Source organism: Clytia hemisphaerica, unplaced genomic scaffold (assembly GCF_902728285.1).
Source record: "Clytia hemisphaerica strain Z4C2 unplaced genomic scaffold, Clytia hemisphaerica genome assembly, whole genome shotgun sequence".
Classification (NCBI taxonomy): domain Eukaryota; kingdom Metazoa; phylum Cnidaria; class Hydrozoa; order Leptothecata; family Clytiidae; genus Clytia; species Clytia hemisphaerica.
The window spans coordinates 1,863,792-1,887,773 of record NW_027103282.1 but is presented as its reverse complement, the minus strand read 5'-3'; the positions used below and the strand labels follow the sequence as shown (position 1 = coordinate 1,887,773).

The 23,982-nt window shown below is 35.6% G+C and overlaps 3 protein-coding genes across 3 annotated transcripts; 2 read left to right on the top strand and 1 right to left on the bottom strand.

Annotated features, from left to right (window-relative positions):
* Positions 1-1,378: 1,378 nt before the first annotated feature.
* On the bottom strand, positions 1,379-2,177 carry LOC136803734 (uncharacterized). The gene is made up of 2 exons (XM_067060457.1): positions 2,121-2,177; positions 1,379-1,954 (listed from the first exon to the last, which is right to left on the bottom strand). The coding sequence occupies exons 1-2, from the start codon at positions 2,155-2,157 to the stop codon at positions 1,479-1,481; spliced, it is 513 nt and encodes a 170-aa protein (XP_066916558.1). The 5' UTR covers positions 2,158-2,177; the 3' UTR covers positions 1,379-1,478.
* A 1,599-nt stretch (positions 2,178-3,776) lies between these two features.
* LOC136803723 (uncharacterized) lies at positions 3,777-4,705 on the top strand. The gene is made up of 2 exons (XM_067060446.1): positions 3,777-3,844; positions 4,016-4,705. Exons 1-2 carry the CDS (start codon positions 3,808-3,810, stop codon positions 4,489-4,491), a joined length of 513 nt encoding a protein of 170 aa, XP_066916547.1. The 5' UTR covers positions 3,777-3,807; the 3' UTR covers positions 4,492-4,705.
* A 5,970-nt stretch (positions 4,706-10,675) lies between these two features.
* On the top strand, positions 10,676-23,741 carry LOC136804932 (ras and EF-hand domain-containing protein homolog). Its single transcript, XM_067061466.1, has 12 exons — positions 10,676-11,944; positions 16,052-16,198; positions 16,827-16,917; positions 17,265-17,423; positions 17,876-18,063; positions 18,489-18,578; positions 18,924-19,398; positions 19,804-20,027; positions 21,006-21,120; positions 21,815-21,916; positions 22,691-22,767; positions 23,237-23,741. Exons 1-12 carry the CDS (start codon positions 10,704-10,706, stop codon positions 23,361-23,363), a joined length of 3,036 nt encoding a protein of 1,011 aa, XP_066917567.1. The 5' UTR covers positions 10,676-10,703; the 3' UTR covers positions 23,364-23,741.
* The last annotated feature ends 241 nt before the right edge of the window (positions 23,742-23,982 follow it).

Sequence of the window (23,982 nt, the reverse complement as noted above, 5' to 3'; positions counted from 1 at the left end):
ATCTTTGTTATGATATAGATAAAAGACTTGAGAGGAGTAAAACAACAGAGACTTTTGTCGAAGTTTTGACGTTGTTAACAAGGTACATTCCCAAGTGGTATATCATCAAAATCTATTGTTTCATTTTATGCTTTTAACGAGGCGGCAACGAAGCTAGCCGTGTTATCTTCAAAAAAGACAATGGAGATGGATGTCCAGTCGTTTATATGCTCATGGATTGACATATATTAGACTTGAGTGTCTTGGCTTCACATTGGTATGAAAATCTTTTTGGAGGCCCGTGGTGGATCGGTGGTTTCATTAAGGTTAAAGGTATAAAATGTTATGTTACCCTCTTTTACAAAAAATGCTTAGTTTTAATAAGTAATTAACCTTTTTGTTTTGAATTTTTTTTAAATCGTCTGCAAAAGATGGAACTATCTAAAACTTTTCGGAAAATATTTCTGCATTGATGTATCAAAAGTTATGACTCTTTTTGTACAAAAAATTCGATGAAAAAATGGTCAAAAACCACTATTTTCAAGATTTTGAGACTAAGAAGCTTTTACAAAATTTTTCCGAAAATCTATTTTTAGTTCGGCTAAAGATACACCATCTTGCGCAAAAACTTTTTCAAAATGTTTTTTCTTCGCCGAAAATAAGGTCCTCATAGTTGAAATACTTGTCTTTGCAAAAGTCTTCATTTTCTTCTTCATCAAAGTTTTACTCGCGATTTTTCTTTTTTAGATTCAGGAATAGTTGGCCTAACAGAAAATGTATGACTTGTCATGGTTTTGCTGCGTGGATCAGTCAGAAAAATACATTTTCTACATGACAAATATATGAAAAATTCGCTATGGTCAGAACCCTTAATTTTTCAAACATAGAATGTTTTTCGCTTCTTGAGACGTCATAACCACACATGATTAGCAATTATTTTGATACGTTTCCTTCTCTAAGGAAAACTTTAATTCTCATTTGGGAATTGAAAGACCATGTTTTGATGAAAAAAATGATTAAAATGCTACGAATTGTTTTTTGATGAAGGAAGGAGAGTGAATGATAATGTCATTACTGCTAGAGTGATTAAATTGACACATGCCCGATAAAATTTCTACACTTGGTCTTCAGAGGTTGATATTTTCTTTGAAAACTTGGCCTCTGATATCCTGGGTAACTTTTGAAATAATCGTTACAGCCTTAAAAAAATATTAAAAAGCAAATGGAATGAAATATTTTCGACACAAAACAACAAAATTGATGATTTCGATTTCTTTGCTAACCGAGTAATAATCAATTCTTTGAGAAGCTTGGGCCCATAAAAAGCATAACAGATTAACCAGGCCTTGATAATGGTGAAGTGTGAACAATCAAATTGTGGCAAAGAATGAGTTTTTGAATGCTTGAGATTTATTTTAAAAAGATTAAAAATTACAAAAAAATACAAGATTGTAAATATTTTGCAACATGTTAACTTTCGGTTTTACTGTGTAAGAAATTTAGTGGTCTGGCTCGGTCTTGAATTTTCCTTTGAACAAACAAGCGTTCCATTTCTCGTTGAATTCCAATCCCTTTGGGCAGGCGATGCATCCGACAGTTTGTCCGTGGAAGCAAGCGATGTATTGGTGTGGGTTGTGTGGGTCTTCAATGTTTCCACTGAAGTGTGGTCCACGGGCTGGGCATTTGTCTGGGCAAGCGAAGGTGGTGGCTGGGTGCCATTTTTGTGTGGTGACACAGTCGTCGTGTTTGCTGTACAAACATTGGTTGCAGTTTTCACTGAATTCCAAGGACAATGGCCAGCAGGCTTGACAGTATGCTAATCCGTTTGAGCATTGGAGGAAGTAGTTTTTGTTGAGTCGTCCATAGTAGATGTATTGGAAGTTTCCGTCAGCTTTTCCATGGCAGAGGGAGTCTGGGCATGGGACAGCTGGTGGTGTGGTACCAGTTTCGGTTCCAACTTTGAGGGCGGCGGCAACTGTAATTGAAAAGAGAAGGTCAAAAAATTATTTTGTGGATTTCTTATGTGAAAAAAACTCTAGTTTATACCTACAATAGAACTCTTGCAGAGGTTGATCAAAACTCAAGCAGAGGTTGAAAAGACCGAAAATAGAAAATGTTTTAAGAATTTAGATTTAACTTACCAGCCAAGAGAGCAAGAGAGATAATGATAATCTTCATTTTTTTGTTTGTTTTATGGTCAGTTGGTGAGAATCGATCAAGTGATGCTGAACTTCTTGCTGTATTGGGTTTTTATACATTTCAGGACGATCATAGCCAGTATCATGGTATGTTGTTTACAAAACAAGATATCTTGCTGTAAACGCCTTTGAAGTCGCGGGTGTTGGCTATCGTAAATCCACGTTAACGAGGTGTGATGTAACAAGTTAAATTCCGACTTAAAATCATAACATTCAATTTTAACAATAAAGCGAAAATATAAAGCCATCTTAAAGCGTTCAATCAGAAGAATTAAGCTTTGAATAAGTAGTGTTTCAATTTAATTAGAAAAAAGGTATGCTTGTTTTGATTAACAAATATTTTTCGATCTTGCTTTTTAGCCCGCTTTTTAGGGATACATATTCGGTAAAATTTGTGCCAAGTACACCTGTTGGTGTAATACCTCGTCTATTCTTCATAATGATCCTGGGGGAACACTGAAAGTATAAAGGAAACTACGCAGGACTTCCATCTCCATTGGAAAAAAACATAGTGAAATTTCACCCCAATTAGAAAAGTACTTATTAAGATTTCACCCCACTAGGAAAGTACATATTAAGATTTCACCTCCATTGGGGAAAGACAAAGAAAACATAACAGTGGTTTTTTAACTTGTAAAAAGGTCGATCTATTCCCACTAGAATATAGCTTCTTTATCTTATGTCTACTGACTTGAAAAATAACAGAGTTATCGAGACAGGGGTGTAGTAATAGAAGGTTCTAAGTAAAGTTCATGGACTATATTAATGTCCTTTCACGAGGGAGAAATATCCATATCTTGGGTGAAAGATTCCACAAGAATTTTATAAGGTCTTTAAAAACTGATTTTGTTATTTTGAAATTAAGGCAGGATCAGTTTTCTGAAAAACGTCTTTGTGTTCTTCCTGAAGTTCTACCCTATTGACCTTGATAAGAACTTGGTAAGATCTACAAAGATTCTTTTCTTTAAAAAAACTTTTTAGATCTTGGAAGATCTTATTAAGACTTTCTACTAGGGAAATGAAGTAACTTATTTCCAATTCGAAACGATTTCAAACAAACGCTCGATTGAAATTAAATTCTTTAGCCAGATTTAAAAAAGAAAGTGCTAACGAAGAAAAAAAACATTCGCTAGACTCAATGCGTCGTTACCAATGTCAATAGCCTCTTTTTTATGCTTTGAAAAGGTTTAAGATTCCATTCTACCCCTTGCTGGAAAGTTGCTAAAGGGGAGTAGGAGTGGGGTTTTAAAGTTCCACTTAACTGGCTGGTAAACTTGTTTGCTTAAAAATCAAAGTCAATAAAATGATCAAACAGGACTTTCCCAAAATAAACCGTGTTTCAAAAAAAAAAAAATCTATACACAATAGCTTTTATCAACGTAAAATCCTGTTTCAAAAATTTAGTTAAGATTAACATAAGCAGGAAATCGGATATATCAAAAAATTGAAAAGAATAAGCTAAAATTGCAATACCCTTAGATTTATTTCAAACTCGTCTAATCTCGGTTTAGAATGGTTATATCATAGCTAATTTTTTAAGATTATCTAAAATGTATAAAAACCCAAGACATCAAGAAATTCAGCATCACTTGATCGATTCTCATCAACTGACCATAAAACAAACAAAAAAATGAAGATTGTCATTGTCTCTCTTGCTCTCTTGGCTGGTAAGTTAAATCTAAATTCTTGATATTTTTTATTTAAAGTAATTTCAACCTTTGCTTAAACATTGAGCAACCTCTGCGAGATACCTATCTATTGTAGGTATAAACTAGAGCATTTGTTTAACATTAGAACTCCACAAAATAATAATAATAACAATCTCTTTTCTATTACAGTTGCTGCCGCCCTCAAAGTTGGAACCGAAACTGGTACCACACCACCAGCTGTCCCATGCCCAGACTCCCTCTGCCATGGAAAAGCCGACGGAAACTTCCAATACATCTACTATGGACGACTCAACAAAAACTACTTCCTCCAATGCTCAAACGGATTAGCTTACTGTCAAGCCTGCTGGCCATTGTCCTTGGAATTCAGTGAAAACTGCAACCAATGTTTGTACAGCAAACACGACGACTGTGTCACCACACAAAAATGGCACCCAGCCACCACCTTCGCTTGCCCAGACAAATGCCCAGCCCGTGGACCACACTTCAGTGGAAACATTGAAGACCCACACAACCCACACCAATACATCGCTTGCTTCCACGGACAAACTGTCGGATGCATCGCTTGCCCAAAGGGATTGGAATTCAACGAGAAATGGAACGCCTGTCTGTTCAAAGGAAAATTCAAAACCGAGCCAGACCACTAAATTTATTTTTGAAAAACATTTTGTAGTGATTTTTTAACCAAAAACCTAAAATCTTTAAATGCTAATTTTGTAACCTTATCTTTTTTGCCTCTAACATCCTCACTTTTATGCTCTTTTTTTTTAATTTCTAATTTTTAATATCTGTCAAATTTCTTCTTCTTCAAATGTAAATCCTCACTGTTCTTTCATCAAAATAAATCTCAATTTCAAATAATTCAAAGTGTCTTTATTTTCTTTGTCTCGTGATATCAGTAACAGTACATAAACCGCCGCTGGAATTCAATGTAAACGTGGTAAAAAGCCATCGATGTTAGATCATGCTCAGACACTGTACGGTTTAGCATCCATCCGGGGGAGAGGGGGGTTACTTTGGCAAGTGAAGGGTACGGACATGTGCCCCTTAAGGGTGCCTTTTTGGAACCTGGCAGTCTCTGTAAGGGCTGCAAAAACCAGAAAAACAAACTTTAGTGCCACTATGGGTAGGAAAGATAGGAAAATTTCAACTTTTTACCCCCAGTAAGATTAAAATTTGGTCAAATTGGTCAAATTAGTCCTAATAAGGGTAGTAAAATTCACAATTTTTTTTCTGTACTTTTTAGTCCCGCTAAGGGACCGAGGGTCGAAAGTCGGGTGGCGCCCCCTGTCAACTTGTAGCCTTATTACCCCCTCCAAGGTTAGCATCGCTTCGGTATAGTTTTTTTATTGTTTGGAAATGTTCCACATTAGCGGTTTAGGAACGTTTTGGAGCAGTTTCGTTCCGATGACCATAGTGGAGACATGTTCAAACGTTACGGTTTTGTATTGCTCGGAAACGAAACGCTTCTGAAAAACTGTGACCACGTTTGAAAAACTGTGACCACGTTCAGACTTGGCGATTTCGTATCAATTTTGCCTTTACTCCAATTATTTTAGTTTTTTGAGTGTGCTTTTAGCCAATTTAGAGCTCTAGATTTCAAAATTTCCCCATTCGAGCCAAACCACCCCTCAGGGTGTCACTAAACTTATGCCCTTCTAATATCAAAATGCTTCCTACGGCACTGCGTATGTTTGAATCTTTTTCACACAACATCCTCATCCTGAGCAGATCTCACCACTTTCATCACCACTTTCAATCATAACTATCAATGATTGGAACCTGGCTTTCTTCGTCATATTTAAATGGAATGGCATGAATAACAGATTTTGTTGCAATAGCAGAGGAAAAAATTCCCTCACAAACATTGAATTTCAAGATACCTGTGCAAAAATCAGATAGGGTGAGATTTATGTCTTTTGTACAAATTGTGGTTTAATGAGGCATCCACAAAGTCGAACCGTAAATTCAATAAAAACCATTAACCACGGACGGTCTTTTAATTGAGAAATTTTAAACTCGGGTACTGTATTCCGAGCCTGATAATAAGTACAGCCATGTTAGACTTTAATAAGTACATAACCATTTACATAATGCTATATAAAACATATCGGACGAGAAAAACAAGTCCAACAAAAAGAGCAAAGTAGATATTTCTTTATGCGTGGGCGAGAGAGAAGAGACGATTATTTTTGTGAAAAGGATGGCTTTGTTAAAATCATAAGATGGAACGTTTACCGATATTTGCTTTTTTTGTTTGAAAAAGAGAACTTATCACTTGCTTATTATTTTTGATATTTCTTTTCAGTTTGATTTTTTTCTATGTTATATCTTTGAAGTGAAGGATTAGTTGGTTATTGGTGATATTTTGAAATCGGACATTTCGTTACATTAACTTTTATGTAAAATTCGATACATTGATAGTCTCAGTGGACTAGAGTTGTTTTAAATGCGCGTTATGTATAAAGTAAATAGCAGTACAGTGCATCATAAGGCTTATAGCCAGAAAATATTAAGAACAAGTTAAGAACATTTTAAAAGGCTTTGCAGACTCCGAAAACCCGATTTCTTGGGATTGGGAAAATGAACAAGAAATAAGAACATTTTAAAAACATTTTTGGGCTTAAAATTCAAAAATTTTAGAACATCAGAAAGCTTTAAAAGTTTTGGATGTTCTTATGAAATGACATGCTTCAATAATTTGCAAATTTGAGATAATATTCTTGTTTTTATGCGTTACCCAGTTACACCTTTTAGGTCTCGGTGCATGCTTCTTTAAAACAGTTGAATTGTGCTCGACTGTAAATTTTTTTGATTTTCAGGATTAAATGTTCTAAATGAATTCTTATACTTTACTTACTTATCCTTAGGGAGAGTTACGAAAACACAAAAATGAGGACTAGCCCAAAGTCAGAGAGCCCGGCTTTTTGATAAACTTTACTCAGCGTCGCCAAAAAGTAAAGTTCAGACAGAAGATCGACGACTCTAATCTATCGAAGGATGAACTTCATTGTTTTGGGTGTGGTCTTATCTTATTTAAATAAAGAACTGGACATTAGATGCATCTATTACGTCAATTAAGTTTCGGAAACTAAATCTTTAGGTAGAAATGACCTCAACAAAAGTTATGCAGTAGGCGTTTGAAATTTTACGTAAAACATGACTCTATATCTTTGTGGTTTTTGTTGCAATTATCGTGCATAAGTTACTTGGCATAAACAACAAGACCAACAAAATCACGCAATACTTTAATTTGTACCAATAGCTTTGAACAAGTGCTCCATTATTAATATCTGGATCTTAAAAATTCAGACCAAGGGGTATATTCATATTTCGCAATTGGCGTTAAGAAAATGTCTTTCCTAACGACCGTTAAAACAACTTTGTTTCCAATATTTTGGTGGGCCTTTATAAATAGTCTAAACTTCAACACATAAACATCAAAACTTCACTGTTCTACTATTCTCAGCCTAGTACTCTTAGAATCTGACAAAGGGTAAGAGATGATGACCATGGCTATCTCAATATTTTAGCAAGAAAAATGCGAAATATTTCAAAACTTTTATTTTCAGTAATTGTTTTGGAATTGACTCTACTGTAAGTAGTATTTTCATTTTCTACCCCTCAAAATTCAAATTTCGTTATTAGAGCCTATAATTTCAAAATGAAGAGAGACGTAACACCTCCACAATGTTTCTTAGGATTGTAACAAAACAGTGAGAGAAAATGGATAAATGGTTATCCGTTACGGTACAGGTTACAGGTTGATTTATTTATGTTTAGCCATTGAGCTTAGAGAGTACCTGAGGGTTACTTAAGCAACAATATATGAAACCTTGAATTTGCGCCGAATTTTGGATGGCTGATCGAATCTAGCATTTTTTTTGTTTCTGAGCAGGACATTTTTTGCAATCTTGCGATAAAACCATGCACATTTCGAAACAAGTCACTTCGTTTCCCGTATAAAAAACGGATTCCTTTGGGTTTTAAACTCAATGGTCGAGCTAACCTTTGGAGATATGGCCGTAGGTACGGTATCTAGCAATAAGCGGTTGTCCAGCACTTCAAAAACCGGTAGTAATCACGGAAGTACAACTCCTTACAAAAATTATATGATGCTATTAAAAATAGTCATTAACATACGGTTTGTTGTGTCAGGTTTTTCCTTTCTATTATTGCTTTATTCCCATAACGACTGTAAACATTGTTTATTTCATATAGTGGGTCGGCTAATAAGTTTTATTAATCTTGTCAAAACGGTAGGTGCCGATAGAGGCACCGTCTGATATGACGTTTTTGTAGTTGGTTTCAGTTTGGTGTATACATGACTTGGATGATGTTGGATGTTTATGTGTGTTTGAAACTAGCGATTTACCTTCTTTGAGTTTCGAGGATCTTTATTTTTTTGATGTCTTGATGAAATGAAAAGTAAAAATCTTTACGTAGCTTCACATACACCCCTGTATCACTGACCCGGTGGAACCCCACCAACCTGCCAACTGGAAAATTTTGTCTCCGGTGTGGAAATTTTCTATCTGTGATACATAGGTATTTAAATAGTATACCTTTAAAGCATCTTGTTTGATATCTTCGTCGTTTAGCGTCTTATTGCTGAACCCGTCAAATGGATTGGATATATAATATTTGTGTTTTGTAGATAATGATTACGTGTGAAATTTGGAAATTTGGATTTTGTAGTTGCCAGTACCCCTTAACTGAACCTGCTTTGCTTTTATACACAACCAAAAAGTTATTTTCTCATGAAAGGGAAATCTTGAATTCCATCATAACAGAAGAAGGCTGGTGAAATTCTTTTTTCAGATAAATGACGGATGTTGAGCTTTAAAAGTCACGTCGGAAAATGATAGGTTTGTGATTATCTTTGCTAAATTTATGGCAAATGAACTAGTCAACTGAACTAATACAGAAGGTGTATTTTTGAATACTGTATCAGCATGAAACTTTATGTCTTTAAAACACGCGTCTTTTGCCTGGCTGTTCTTACTTAAACTTACATGTTTTTTATAAGAACATAAACTATGAGAGAGAACAGGATAAGGCAATATTAAGAATAAGCTAAGAATTTAAAACATATTTTTGGTCTTAAAAGTCAAAGGTTCAGAATATCCAAAGGCTTTAAAAAGTTTAAACGTTTTTTGTAAAAATGCTCTTAGTACCTTAGTGCGCTTATTGTGGAAAATGGAAAATTCATCGAGTAAACTCACTGATCCTCCGTGACACAAATGAGACAGGATGAGCGATTTGTATATGAAGATTAATTTCCTTTTTCATGATGTTATAAACTAAGGAGTCTTTCCTGGCTAATATTTCATCTCACTGCATCCGTCAAGTGCGAAGTAAGGAGGTATACTGGTTGTACGTGCTATCAAAACCGGTTGGATTTAAATATTTTGAAAAGTCGAGGGAAGGAAAAAGTGATGTTCTGTTTTTACAGAAAGGTTGGTTTCAATAGGATAAAGGAAGAAAGCAATTTTGTCGGACAAAGGATGGTGCACAGTTTTGGATTATAAACATATTTTTTTTGACGAAAGCAGTGATTTCTATAAAATCGTCAATTGAATTCAAATCGGCAACGACTGAGCGCTGCAATCATTGCATTACCGTTTTGTGTTCAAAATGTTGTTTTTCTTAATACAAAAAAGTTTATAATTTTTGTTACTATGGTAACATGTTCAATGTATCTTTTGTACTGTCTTCTGGTGGTAATAGATTTAATTGGATCGAGCCAAAATACATTATAGATTTGTAATTACTTTTTTCGACATTATAAAAAAAAACGAAGCGGGAAAGAAAAAAATACCAATTTGTAATATCAAATTTGTTATCATTAATTGTATCAAGGTATTACTGTAGACATGCGCGAATGAGAAATGCTGACTGTTTTACATGTGTTGTTTTTTTGTGTTGAGTTTGTAGAGTGCATGAGTGCAAGATCGTGTGATTTTGATATTGATTAGAATTTCTCTATGTGAAAAATGCCTTTGAATGACTTTGATTTAAAATGCAGAGAAGCAAGTATTGTCTTTTATCCTTTGGCAAAGAGGTGACAATTAGTGAAAGGTCATCCCTTGAAAAAAAATTGACATGTGAACTTCTGTCTTTTCAATCATTTTTTATAGCATAGGTTTTAACATTGGACTAACAGATAAAGTGGTTTTCAATCGTTATCTTAGAGAAATATGTAGAAGGGTAGTATTGTAACGCTTTTATAACTGGTTAGCGATATCTAGGTAGTCTGGAGTAGCAAGTAGCAAGGCAGTTTAAAACGATCATTAAAAAAGAAAACCATCATTGCTATCACTATTATAAAATCATGACATATGAGAATGTTAACTGGTAAACCTCAAATAATTATTAAGAACCTCTTAAAAACATTTCATTATTGTGTCTTCAGGAGTTTAATTTAGTTCAAATTGTTCTTATTTCAGGCATTTTTTTCTTAGGGTTTAATTATTGCATAGTCGTTCTTGATTTTTACAATGTTTTGGGAATTTTTAGAGCCTTAAGGGCTACTTAGACTACACAATATATTGACGAACAATATTCGACAATATGGTTTGCGGACTGTAATGTACGAAGTAAACAACTGGTACTCTATTATAAAAAGGAATTTTCTTTCTGTAAACAATCCCCCTTTATTGTTGGAATATTGCAAATCGAGCTGACAATATATTGCGGACACCTTTTCAATATATTGTCGACATTCAGCAATATATCATCAATATATTGCCTGACAATATATTGTGTAGTGTATGTAGCCCTTTATTGTTTTAATAGAAAAGACTGTAATCCTCAAACTTTTCTTTTTTACAACACAGCACATATTGAATGATTAACAATGTCACTAAGAGATTTGGCAATGGAGCTGTTTTGTCAGTTCGACGACGAAAACAAAGGATATATCACACAAGACCAATTACTGAACGGTAGTTGTAAGGATGGTTTGTTCTCTGAATTCTCAGAAGGTCAAATTTTATCCATATTTGAATTACTGGACAAGGAAAATAAAGGAGTCATAACATTGAGTGATTTCACCGACGCCTTTGTGACCGACAGCAATGAAACAACTACCAACGAAGACCAATATTTCCATCAGAGTGAGAGAAGCTCCATACAGGCTTATTCTCCTATGTTTGATGGTGAGGAAATCTACGCTCGTTCACCATCACCATCTGCTGTTCAAGTATACAGTTACGGTTCTATGGAATCATTGCCTGGATATGGTGAGGAATCTATACAGAAAGAACTAAGGCGTTCAATGTCTTGCCAGAGTGAAGAAGACTGGTGGGGTGGATTCTCAACGCATCACGTCGAAGAATCACTTGATCTTTCAATGAGTGTTAACCGTAAACGAACTGATTCTTTACCGTCTATAATGGATCCATTGATCTTGAAAAGGACTAAAAAGAATCTATTGAATTCTAAGCGATGGGTGTCAGTCGATCAAGGGATTGATCAATCATTCATTGCAACAAATGGTCTCAATCATAGATTTGAAGAGAATAATAATTTGAAAAATAAACGTTTGAACGGGTTTACAAAAAGTGATTCTCGAATTGACAAGATCCTTGTACCCTTGAAGAAACTTAGTAAACATTTATCTAACTCTAAAAATGAGCTTCGCATTAACAAAGAAAAACGTGTTCGCAAGAAACGAAAAGGTCCATCATTGTTCGGTTCGAGAGACTCTGTTTTGTCGAGTATACGGTGCAGCAGTTGTGCTAGTGTGAGAAGTAACGATAAATATTACTCATCAAATGAAGACATTTCTTTCAATCGGGGTCATCCAACTCACTATGGTCGTAGGCAAAGATCTCACAGTAATTTACTTCAAGTTCAAAAACCAATATACATGAAACAATCGTCATACGAGCACCTTTGTTCTGATATTGATTGTAGCGATAACGAATCAGCATTAAGTAAACACAACAGTTATTTATCACATGACAGTTTATTATCCAATCAGAATGGAGGATTTTATATATCGTGTGAGAATGTATCATCACCAATTGTGGATGTGAGTGCAGAAAGTTGGGAAACATTTCTCAGAAGAATTGGCGGAGTTTCGTTGTTTGCAGGGTAAGACTTTGTTACAATAAACTCTCTCTTATTCGAACTTTTTCCTAGTCCCGTCTAGTAGAACTCCTCTTAACATACTTTCTATAATTCAAATCTCTCTCTAACTCGAACAAATAGCGAGTTTATGTATTTGCACTTTTGAGGACGGTAAAGTGACTGAAGCGATTTTGAAAAACCCGCACTTCTGACCCGCAAAACCGAGGACGATAAAAGTGCTGATTTACCGTCGTCCTCAGTTGATCAGGATCTAGTCAAATTAGAACCTTACCGTCTCTATCGTTGAAAAACACACATACATAAACTCGGTAATAAGATTCCCCGTGCGAGTTCGAATTAGCGAGGGTTAACTGTATTTAATATAACTATCATTATTGATAGATCAAAAGGACCAAGGGATCTGAGTACGAGTTTTGGGCGTAATGATGTAATTTGATCCTGGCAAACTCGGAACCAATCTTCTTTAGCGTTAGACTTAAAGATGGTAGGTGTATGGTATACTAATGGCCTCAGATCCGGTTACGATAGGCTCGCATAACACTGTCTAGGTTCGGTTCAAGGTAGGTAAAGTTTGTTTTGAAAATAAAAAGAAGCAGTATTCCCAAGCCATCTGAGCCATTCAAAAACTCTTAAAGAAAAAATTAGGTCTAATTTTAGGGCTGATCTTATTGCCATAGCAAATTTACTTCCTATCAAACAGTAATTCTTAGCAGTCTTAAAACGTTTTAGCAGACACTTGTTAATCCAAGCAAGTATCTTACTATAATCGACCTCCATTAAGTAAAAATAGACTCATTACATAATGTTACCATAGAGCCATCACTGTTGACGGATAAATTAAAAAGTCGTTTGGAGTAGTGTAGGCATACATACTCTCTTTCCTATAGACAGAGCACTTTGTATCCAAGAAACTACTTTATATTAATAATTCATACTAAAAGGATGGGATTGCATATGTCTTAGTCAGTTTTTTCTACATTTTGAATGATTAATATTGAAGCATTTGGGAAGTCCTAATCACCCTCGTAACGACTTAAACATTATGGTAAATTTTCCTTAGTTGCTAGTAATAAAGCTCGCAACTCTCGCTGTTATCGTTAAAAGAAGGAAACATAAACGACCTTATTTCGTCATACTTTGGAATTTTTTCAAAGCAACGAATTTTTCCATGTTTTAGTTACACGTTTTTTTTTTTATTAGAACCTAGTTTATAAGAACATATAGACTGAAATTCGTCGAAAAATTAAGAACATCTTAAGAACATGCCCAGCCTCAGTTTGGAAAAAAATGACAAGAAACTACAATTTTTTCCTCTTTTTAAGCAGTTTTAACCGAATTTAGGGGTGGATCTTCAAAAGTCGAGAGTCAAATATTAAATATTGTCCAAATTTTGCCAAATTTAAGTGCTCTTTATTTTGTATCATATTGTCTGGAAAATTAAGAACGCATTTAAGAACATTTTAGGCTGAAAATTGCTAAAAAAAATAAGCACATCCAGGCTCAGCCAAATTTTAGGTGTTCTAATAAAAAAAAAAACGTGTATTGTGATAACTTTCAGATAAGCTTTCTTATTGCTGGGAAAACATTTTTTCGAACATTTTTGGGTATTTTTCCCTATTTTTCAACTGCTTTTTATCGCACATACTGCGGCAAAAAAGAAGACAAGAGGCCTTGGTAATACCTTACGACTTCACGATGACAAGTTGACTTTTACTTACCCAATTGCTCAGTCCTTTTTCGTTGTGATCTGGCAGTGGGAAATCCCGGAAATGAGAAAAGTTTAGCCGTACTACAAAAAGCTAACGCCTTAAGAAACTATAACACTTCAAAAAATTATAGAATACTAAGGCGGTGGTTACATGTAGCCGTGGTGAAATTCACCCCGGGGTGAAATGGAAAAATAATTCACCCCGGGGTGAAAATCATTTTAGGATACACGTCGGCGAAAGGCGGGGTGAAAACCCTTTTTCTCAATCCGGGGTGAAAATTTTAACTTATTTTCACCCCGGCGTGAAAACCTAATAATGCATAACTTTTAGATTTTATCAGTACACAACATCGAGTAGCGTTGAAAAACTCTTTCGTCTTTCACACGCGAGCAGGAAAGATAGCTCCTCTTGATAGAAAAAGCTTATTGATGTTAATTTCTAGTATCACCACAATATTATCGCTTAGCCTTCTGCCAATGCAAATTCATTCAGTTTTAATTGTAAAACTGTTGGCCCAAAAACGAGAGTTTGAGAGATTGCAGATGGAGGCTATTCTTTCAAAAAACATTGCAAAGCAAAGATATCATCGTCTACGTTTGAGTTAAGAGTTTGACAGTCCCTTGTTTTCTGGTATCTCTGGGCTAAAAGAGCCTCAGCATCAACTTTGCTCGCAAGCACTTTTGCACGAAACAACTTTCAGGATTGCAAAATAAAACAAAAACAGACGCACATTTTTTTTTCAACCCGGGGTGAAAAAGAAATTGTGTATACATGTAAAAATCTGCAAAAATTTGCAAAAAAAATCCTCAAAAAAATTTTCACTCCGGTCCTCAGGACCGGGGTGAAATCAACCCCGGGGTGAGTTCAACCCGCCTAAAAACGATTTCACCCCGCCTAAATACGTGTATACAGAAACAGTGTTTTCTTTATAGACCGTAGTGAATTTCACCCCGGGGTGAAATCTTTTTTTATTTCACCCCGGGGTGAATTTCACCCCGGCTACGTGTAACCACCGCCTAAATTGTTTCTTGGGCTCATCAGTTTTTCAATGACCTAAAGTGGTTTTGTGAATATGTACAGTATTGAATTAAAGCCTTAAACTTTTTTAAAAACTTTCACTGCCAAGTCCTTTTCAGAATCAAAAATTTGACTTTTCGGGATTTCATCGAAAATATGACTTTCAGAGGCTCCAGCGGCCTCAATTTGGCTTCAAATGCTTTCAAAATGTACATTGATCGATGCAGTATTGTATGTTTACTCCTAAAATTCAATAATAAAGGTCTCTGTCCCAAAAGTTATGGCCCTTTGCAGTACTACCGATATTTTGACTTTTTTTACTTTACTCATAGTCCACATCGGATGTTTTAACGTCAATTAGAAGAACCATGACATGATGTTTTTTTCATAGGTCACGGTTTCTTAATTAGCTTGTATCAAAACTGATGACGTTTTAAATTTCCTGTTAGATAATCTCCAATTAACGAGAAAAACAAAATGATTCAGTTTTTTACTCAAACTGACCGCAACGTATTAAGTATTTTGGTGGTGGGCAATCAAAATCTATGGAAACGTTTCATTTTCAACTTAGTCGAATTGAAACACATATGTTAAGGAAAAGCTCAGTTTTCACCATTCCCAATGTTACTGCGAGTACTTTTCACCAAAAGTAACGATTTCATAACGTTTCTCGATACGGTAGAATATATAATTTCCTTCAGATTCAAATTGAAATCATACGATTTTTATGGTTTATACCCTCCTTTAGAATAACCATATACAATTTGCACCATGTATACAAAACAATGTAAGATCGCTAGAACTTTCTTTATGTGATCCTTAGAGTTGAAAAGTACATTTATCACAATCCTGTGGAATAGAGACCTTATCGGAGTTTTTGATTTTTCTATAAAAGCGATTCATTGTGGGATTGTTTCGAGTGTATTACAATAGAATTCCCTCGAGGAATTCCTAAGAGATTTTCATTGTACAATCCCACAATGCATCGCTTTTTTAGAAAAATCAAAAACTCCGATAAGGTCTATTGTAAATCGTAAATTTGAGTACCAGTTGACTCTCGCTTATTCGAACTTCTATTATTCGAACTTCTATTATTCGAACTTCTATCCTTCGAATCTTTCTATAATTCGAATCTTTCTGTAATTCGAATCTTTCTATAGTTCGAATTTATTTCCAGTACCCGTTAAGAAGAAACCCTCTTAATATACTCTGTAATTCGAACAAATAAGATTTCCCATTCGAGCTCGAATTAGGGAGAGTCAACTGTATATTAGGCTCGGTCCTAGTGTTCTCACAGCAGGGAGGGCGAGACACGTCTTATATTTTTATCCACCCTTGAAAAGGTCCGATGAAAATGATAAACTTTTCACTTTTCATGTAATAGGAACACGAAATTGCGTTACTTATGGAAACAAATCAGTTCATATCAACACGACTTGCTGTTCAATTTCGAAGATTTCTTGAAAGGCGTTGTAGAAGAACATAAAACAGTTTTAACCAAATGTCAAGATGTCGAGTCCACTCTTCACTCGTGAGTTCTTTATATCCTTTCTTTGCAAAGCTACTTGGCTTTAAAAAATCCTGAAACACAAAACTATCAGGAGGGCTCAGAAAGATATTTTACAGTATAAAAAGGTTCCAGTAAGCTCGACTGGCTTCTGTAGCAACCGCAAGAAAATCAACACCGACTAACTAATCTTTTTGGGATAAAGGGAGGAGTGACTAAAATGATTTAGAACAATCAGAACAATCTGCATTTTTAACCCGCAAGATCGAGGACGGTAAGACACTAATTTACTACTGTTGTCCTCAATTAATCAGGAATCCAGGAAAATGAAAAATCTCGTTTGTTTATTAGCAGTTAGATTTGCCATGTTTTCCAGTAGTCCTACACTACTGGCTCTCATTGAGCCAGGTCAAAAACAGTTTTTCTATGAATAACTTAAAACATATCCAATAAAATTACGCGAATCTGGCTCTTAGATGGAGGCTGGACAGGTGTCATATATTTTCAGGATACATAATTAAGTTCTATTAGTCGTCCCATCTATTGAAAACTTTTAGCCATATCAAAGTAATGTAATGACGAGAAACTGATCCTAACAAGGAAATGTAGACAGGGATATACTTAAGTTTATTTTTTGGGGATGTCTTTTCAGGAAAATCGAACAGCACGAAAAAGCAATTGATTGTGTTTACGAAGAACTGGAAAAAACGCTCTCTAAAGAATTATCTCACCAAGAAAAACAGGTAAATAGGATTAACCTTAGACTGTACCAGCCAATCCCAAATCTTTGTGTGTGTGTCATGCGATTACATTACATACGATTCTTCCAGTTACCAGCAAGAAACTGGTACAGGCTTTATTAACCTCTTCTTTAATCTTCACCGCAAAAAACGAATCAACCCTTTGGCGTGCAGTACAGTCATTGACCTTAACAGTCGTTTTTTCCCCGGTCGTACGAAACGTCAAACCAACACTCATTCGACGGCTGAGACGTCTTCATAAAGTTAGATGAATGTTAAAGCAATGCGTGTTAATTGTCTTGTCAGGATCAGACGTCTGAACCAATCTATTATTTTCATCTTCCTTTTAGTTCACAGACCGTGAAGACAGCCTTCGTTCAGAATATAAACATTCTTTGGATATGAAAGAAGCAACGTGTCAAGAAAACTTGAGATTTTTCACGGAAATCACTGAGAAATACGACCACTGTAAACAAGAGCTGTTTTTGCTACAGGAGAAAAAGTCAAAGGTAGGGGGAACTCTACGATATAATTTTACAAATTAATATTGTATTAGCTATAGGAGCAGCTTTCAGCTATAGGGGCAAAGGCCATATCACGGTCGAAAGGAATTGTTAGTAATCAGGACCACCGCGCTTCTACAACGACTTTCTGTCGGTCCGGAATTTTTTGAGCTTTGGAGCTCCCAACGGGAAGCAGTTATTGGGCGCAATCAGTCCTGGTTACCAATGGTCTTTTATCTCACTGTACTTTATGTTTGTAGATATTAAAAATTGTTCAAGCAGTAGATTTTACTGAAAAATGTTTTGGAAGTTAGGGCCAATATTTGAAACTGGTACAAAGTCAGATTCCAGAACTAGAAAATTTATTTTGGTTCGATCAGATGTAATTAATAACCAAAACCATTTTCCCTTTGTTTTTTACACTGAAAGAAACCACTCTAAATTTTCTTTATCTACAGAACGACACACTACACCGACAAACTGTCGAAGAACATTTACAAATGTCTTCCGATTATGAAAGTATCTCACATGAGAATAAACTGTTGAAAGACCAATTAAAGCAAGTCTTGGACCAAAATCGTGAATTTCAAGAATGTATCAGTCAAATGTCCACCAATGTCAAAACTGAACAAGAAAAATATCAAAGGTATAGATACAGTTGACTCCCTCTAAATCGAACCTTTATAATTCGAATCTTCTGTAAAAAATTGGAGAAAAAAAATTGGAAACAAACTTGTCTGTCATCTGGAAAAGTCACTCAAAATACTCTCTGTATTACGAACTTTTCTCTTATTTGAAGAAAATCCTTGGTTTGTTAGAGATCGTATTAGAGAAAGTCCACTATATAAAAATCTATATTTTGTTGTCATTGTGATTTTACGTTGGCCTCTTTTAATCGAACGAAGACTCACGAGAACTTCTTTGCGTCAAAACAACCGTTGTAAACTTTGCGCAAGATTTCACGGAGCTTCCGTTACGGTTTAAAAAATGGTTCGAATCTAGGTGCTACAAAGTAAAGAATGAATGATACGGACGATTAGCCATAAATACTTTGCTATTGTCTCATTTCAGTTTTGTACGAAAATACGAGGATCTTCTTGAAGAGAAAGAATTCTTGGAAGCAAACATCACCAACTTGTCATGGGAAAATGTAGAACTAAGGTAAGATGTTTATAGAGAAGTATATTAATCTTTTCCTCTCCTTTTTCCTCTAATGGGGTGTTTCAAAAGCTGGTCTGTGGCAGTTCTCTTACAGAAGTTTTACACCTATCAATTCAATATGAAGCTTCAGAAGACTGGTAAACTCAAACCAGGGAAGAACGACGTCAAAATGCGTAAAATCGTCGTATTGATTTCCTTACAGGCAAAGAATTTAGACGCCATTGCTTCTTAAAGCCGATCACGCCGCTAAGGGCTGATAGATGCATTAGCTCAAACTCGTTAGAAATGCCGTTCGCTTGAACAAATTTCTATTTTCAAAACAAGTTTTTGTTTTACGAATCTCAGGAATATGAACAACTCCATGAAACAGAAGCCCGAAGATATGAGTTTAAACGCTAGCATCAACAGTAACATGCCTGATCTACTTTCACCAATCAAAGACCGTTCTCCCAGCAATGACATCATTATGACGTCATCACCACGTGGTCAAAAAGGAAGAAAAAAGAAACTTTTACCGTTGATATCACTACAAGAAGAGATGGAAGAAGGTGAAATCGAAAGTGAATTAAATGGAGAATATTACACAGATGATGCGGGAGTGGCGTCAGAAAGTGACGAAAACATAGATATAGAATTGAATAAAACATTACAAGAAGAACTTCAAGAATCTGAAGATTTGGATATCACTGTAGGACAAGAAGTGTTCGAAGATGATGATTTGAGCTTTATGTTGAATAATGAAAAAGAAGAAGAACAAAGAAAAACATCAACAACTTCGATAACATCAATTCCAACGAACGGTGCTGTGTATAATGATAAGGTTGGTTAAGCAATTCCTCACTAACCATAATCCCTACATTAATTATAAAATCAATTAAAATTTTGTATTTTAAATATATTATAGAAATTTTTTTAAGAATGTTTCTCCTTTGCAGGAACCGGAAACAGGTTCGAATTATAGAAAGATTTGAATAATAGAAGTTCGAATAAGCGAGAGAAGTTTACTGTAGCTTACCTGTTAGACAGGTGTGCTGGTTTAATTATAATTCATGATATGCAAAACTGAAGAATGTTCTGAGAACTTTTCCACCCAAAACGCCACTTAAAAATAGAAAAAGTGACGTATTGGGTGAAATTTCTCAGAAGACTCTCCAATGGTGCATATCATGAATAGATTTAAGTTTCGTGTCCAATCCATCAATTGATTTGTTGTTCCTTTTCATAGTGTGCACCAATGATTCGGTTTGCCACAAACATCCAAACCAACTTCAAAGTTATCTTCTGCGGAGATGCTAATGTTGGTAAATCAAGCATCATTCAACGGATTTGTTTCGATTCGTTCAGTGAAGAAAGAGAACCAACAATGCAAATTGATTCTTATTCTAAAACTGTACCACACGGAGAGAATATTGTCAACCTATCTATTTGGGATACACTTGGACAGGAAAGGTAACTTTTACAGTTTTTCTTTGTTGTTTGTACGCCCCGGGGGGGGGGGGGGGGTACTAGGATTGATGGGTGTCGGGTATGTGCGTGCCAGACCTCTGGACCCTTACCCTTAGAGAGACTGAATTTTGGTGAAAAGGTGACCCTTAGAGAGACTCAGTGTAGAAAAACCCAACCCTTAGAGAGACTTTTTCACAAAAAATTTCTATAATGGGCCAAAGAAATTCGATTTTTAAAAGAATTTCTCCAATTTTCGAAAAATTTTCTCACTTTTTTTAAAAATGTTCTCACTTTTTTGACTTTTCACTTTTCTTTGACCCGAGTTTGTGAAAAAACCGACCCTTAGAGAGACTGATTTTGACTTTTGTTGTTTTGGTAACCCTTAGAGAGACTTTGGGAGGGTGAAAAACCCTACCCTTAAGGCACGCACATACCCAGCACCCATTTTTGCCTAAGTACCCCCCCCCCCCGGGTTGTACGCACTACATCGCAGTCTATTTAACTCGAACCTCTTAACCCAAATGTCTCCTTAACTCGAGCAAGTTTTCTCATCCCTTCAGTTAACAATGCCTCGTAAACCTTACTTCATAACTCGAAATTTCCTTAACTTGAACAGATTTGCATGTCATGTCCGAGTTACGGAGACTCCATTGTATATGTATTTATAGCCATAGCATCATATCAAGGAAAATTGTTCGATGATAATTAAAATCGGACAAAAAAGTAGATGATTATCTCAGTGTTACATGAAATGAGGAAACAATCATTTTTTTTTTGTCTCCTACTTTTTTACTCTTAGATCTCCTCAAATACTCTAATGGATTCTGTTTTGAAATAAGGTTTAAGGTTATAACACTTGTGACCTGCTGTGACAAAATTCTTCAATATAGATTCGCAACTCTTCAAATCTTATGATTTTCACCAGGTTAAAAGCAAGCGAGAACATACTTGCTAAAATTCTGATTAATTTTATCTCATTAGGTTTAACAGCATACCTCGATCGTACTATCGAAAATCAGACATAGTATTGGTTGGTTATGATATCACTGATGAAATGTCTTTCTCCAATCTTCAAACGTGGCTTCTAGATATCAAGGTGAGCTTCGTCAATTATTAGTTCAGAGAATCGCTCGAACTGATCAGTGGCCTAAAGAAAATGTCAATCTTGTTGAGACTGCCGCTCTCTAGATGTCTAGTATACAGTACTACCCGGGGGGGCACTAGGGTTGGCGAATGAGGGATATGTGCGGACGGGACCTCCGAAAACCGACCCTTAGAGAGACTGATTTTTGCTGAAAAGGTGACCCTTAGAGAGACTTTTTGAATTTTTTTTTCGATTTTTTAAAAAAGTCATACCCTTAGAGAGACTTTATTACAATTTTTTTTTGATTTTTGAAAAAAATCATACCCTTTGAGAGCCTTTATTAGAATTTTTTCTCTAGAAATCAAAAAATGTCCTAAAAATCCTGAATTTTCCGTCCCTTACAAAGATTAATTTAAAACTTCCTGATTTTTCCGACCCTTAGAGAGACTTTGAAAGGTGAAAAAACCTACCCTTACCGTCTGCACATACCCATCATCCATTTTTGTCTAAGTACCCCCCCTCCGGGACAGTAAACAGATTTTTGTATGATCTACCCTTTTGAGGACGAATTGAAAAGACCCTAAGTTTCAACCCATGAAATTGATGACAGTGGAATTGCTGATTTATCAAAGATCTAAGGGTGACTTCTAAAACTTGTACGACGTTAGGTAAACAAACTATAATCTGTTGCATTTTTTTCCCATAGGAATTTACTGATGATAATGTGTTGGTCATCATTGTTGGCAATAAAGTGGATAGTGAAGGAGATCGAAAGATTTCGTGCGCCAAGGCTGAGCAATATGCTAAGGTATGGAAAAAACTTACCAGAGTTTCCTAGCCGACACAATGCGTCAAACGTTGAATGTAACCCTACACTATGTGTTACAGACCCGATGAGCCCTGCGCGACTGTAAGATGGGGCCAAAATTGCGTCATCGGTGGGAAAAATACACTACAATTTCGGTCCCGTTCAGAAATCCAGAAATCGACTTTAATTTCATTCCCATTTGAAATTCAATGGAAAAAGTACACTACATTAACCAAGAAAAATGTAGAAAATTTCTATAGAAGGACTACTAGCAGTAATTGATTGATAACACCTTTAGCCTTGCCCATTCTCTGCACAATTGAAATTAAATTTCTGACGTTTGAAGATAGTTGGAAATAGTTTTCCTTCCGTTTCTCTTCCGTTTCTATGTGAAGATGTTTTTCTACATGCGTAGTCATGGAGTTTGGAACGATTCAAAAAGACTAACAAGCCGTGCGTAGATCACTCGGAACTACAAGACAATGCCTAGACGATCCTATCGTCTACACAAGATCACTAAAAAAGGGAATAGTTTAGGAGACGCGTGATAAATTCGGGTGGAGTAAGCAGTGGCGGAGATGTTTACAGTGTTCGAAACTCTCCCGCCGATTTTTTTCCGTATACCGCCATAACGCCATACCGCCATTTTTCCCGCCTTTATTATCACTGTAACGGACGATAACATCGTCTAGACAATGCCTTCAGCGTAACAAAATGAAAATAAACCAGAAGTACTTAGAGACAAGATCAAAAAACGACAATTTCATCTTTTAGGCACACAATGCAATGTTTATGGAAGTCAGTGCAAAGTCTGGTCAAAATATCCAATCGTTATTGCACATAATGTCTAGGTGAGTTATTTTCTGAAAACATCACTAGGGTTTAAGACCAAAGTTCTCTCTCGTATAGTAAAATTTCTAGAGTGACTCAATTTTGAAGGGAATTTATTTTTCTCACAATTGAACCTAGGTGGAAAACAAAAATCATAATCAATCCACCAAAGAGACTTCGCCCTCTCAACAGCGGTTTGCGTGATTTCATGGGTGGGCCTTTTTCTCGGAGGGGAGGGCGGGTAACTCATTATTTGGTAATTACTTGCCGTTGGTCAGGTTCGCTCTTTCTCCAAGCTATAAAAATATTTGACAATTTTGACCGCAAATTCATTAAATTTTGAAAGCTGCATCTGACAGTTTCGACTTTTGGTCATTACCACCACTTTTCAGGGTGGGTTTTTAGGGAGAAAAAAAATTAAGAATTTTGCATCTGACAGATGACTTCGTTTCTTCGTTTTAACCAATTAATTTTAATTTTTATTTTCAGTACACTGGTAAACCAAGCAGAATATGTCATGGTGCAAAACAACTTTGATGTTTCCAGTAATGCACAAACAGCAAATCTTATGGTTCCTCAAAAGAAGTTGTTGAATAAACATCCTTGTTGCCAGTAACATAATTCAATCCCTCAAAACCCCTTCCCATTATATCCACCTGTTCTACCTAATTTCCCGAATATATTCTCGGACACCAAATTCTTCCCAACAACAAGGATCAAATGACTCATCATTCCAACACTTTGCTGATTTTATTTTTATAAACATTTTATTTGTTTTTGAAGAATTATATTTATTTGTATATAAATGTCAGCTTTTTTAGATGTTTTTTTATTTTAACCATTACACACAGTCACTGTTAATGTTTTAATTAGCTTTTACGTACAAATTATTTTGTTTTTTTTGTAAATAGGTATAATGCTATAAAACAATACAATTTTCTGCCAACTTTTTTAATGTCTTTTGTTCCTTGAAATAAATTTATTGATAAACAGATGATTATGTTTACACTTCAGTACGCCCCTGTCTCCTCATTGGGGATAAAAATTCCTATTGAAATCCTGATGGGGATAGAAATTCTATTGTTCCGAGGTTGATGCTGTTAATGCGATGCAAGCAAAAATGGGTGCTGGGTGTATGCGGACCAGGCCCGGCGGAACAACCGTAAAAGTGGGAAGGCTGAAGGCTCAAAATGAAATAAAATTCTTTAGAAATTTGGTCTCTCTAAGAGTCAGTT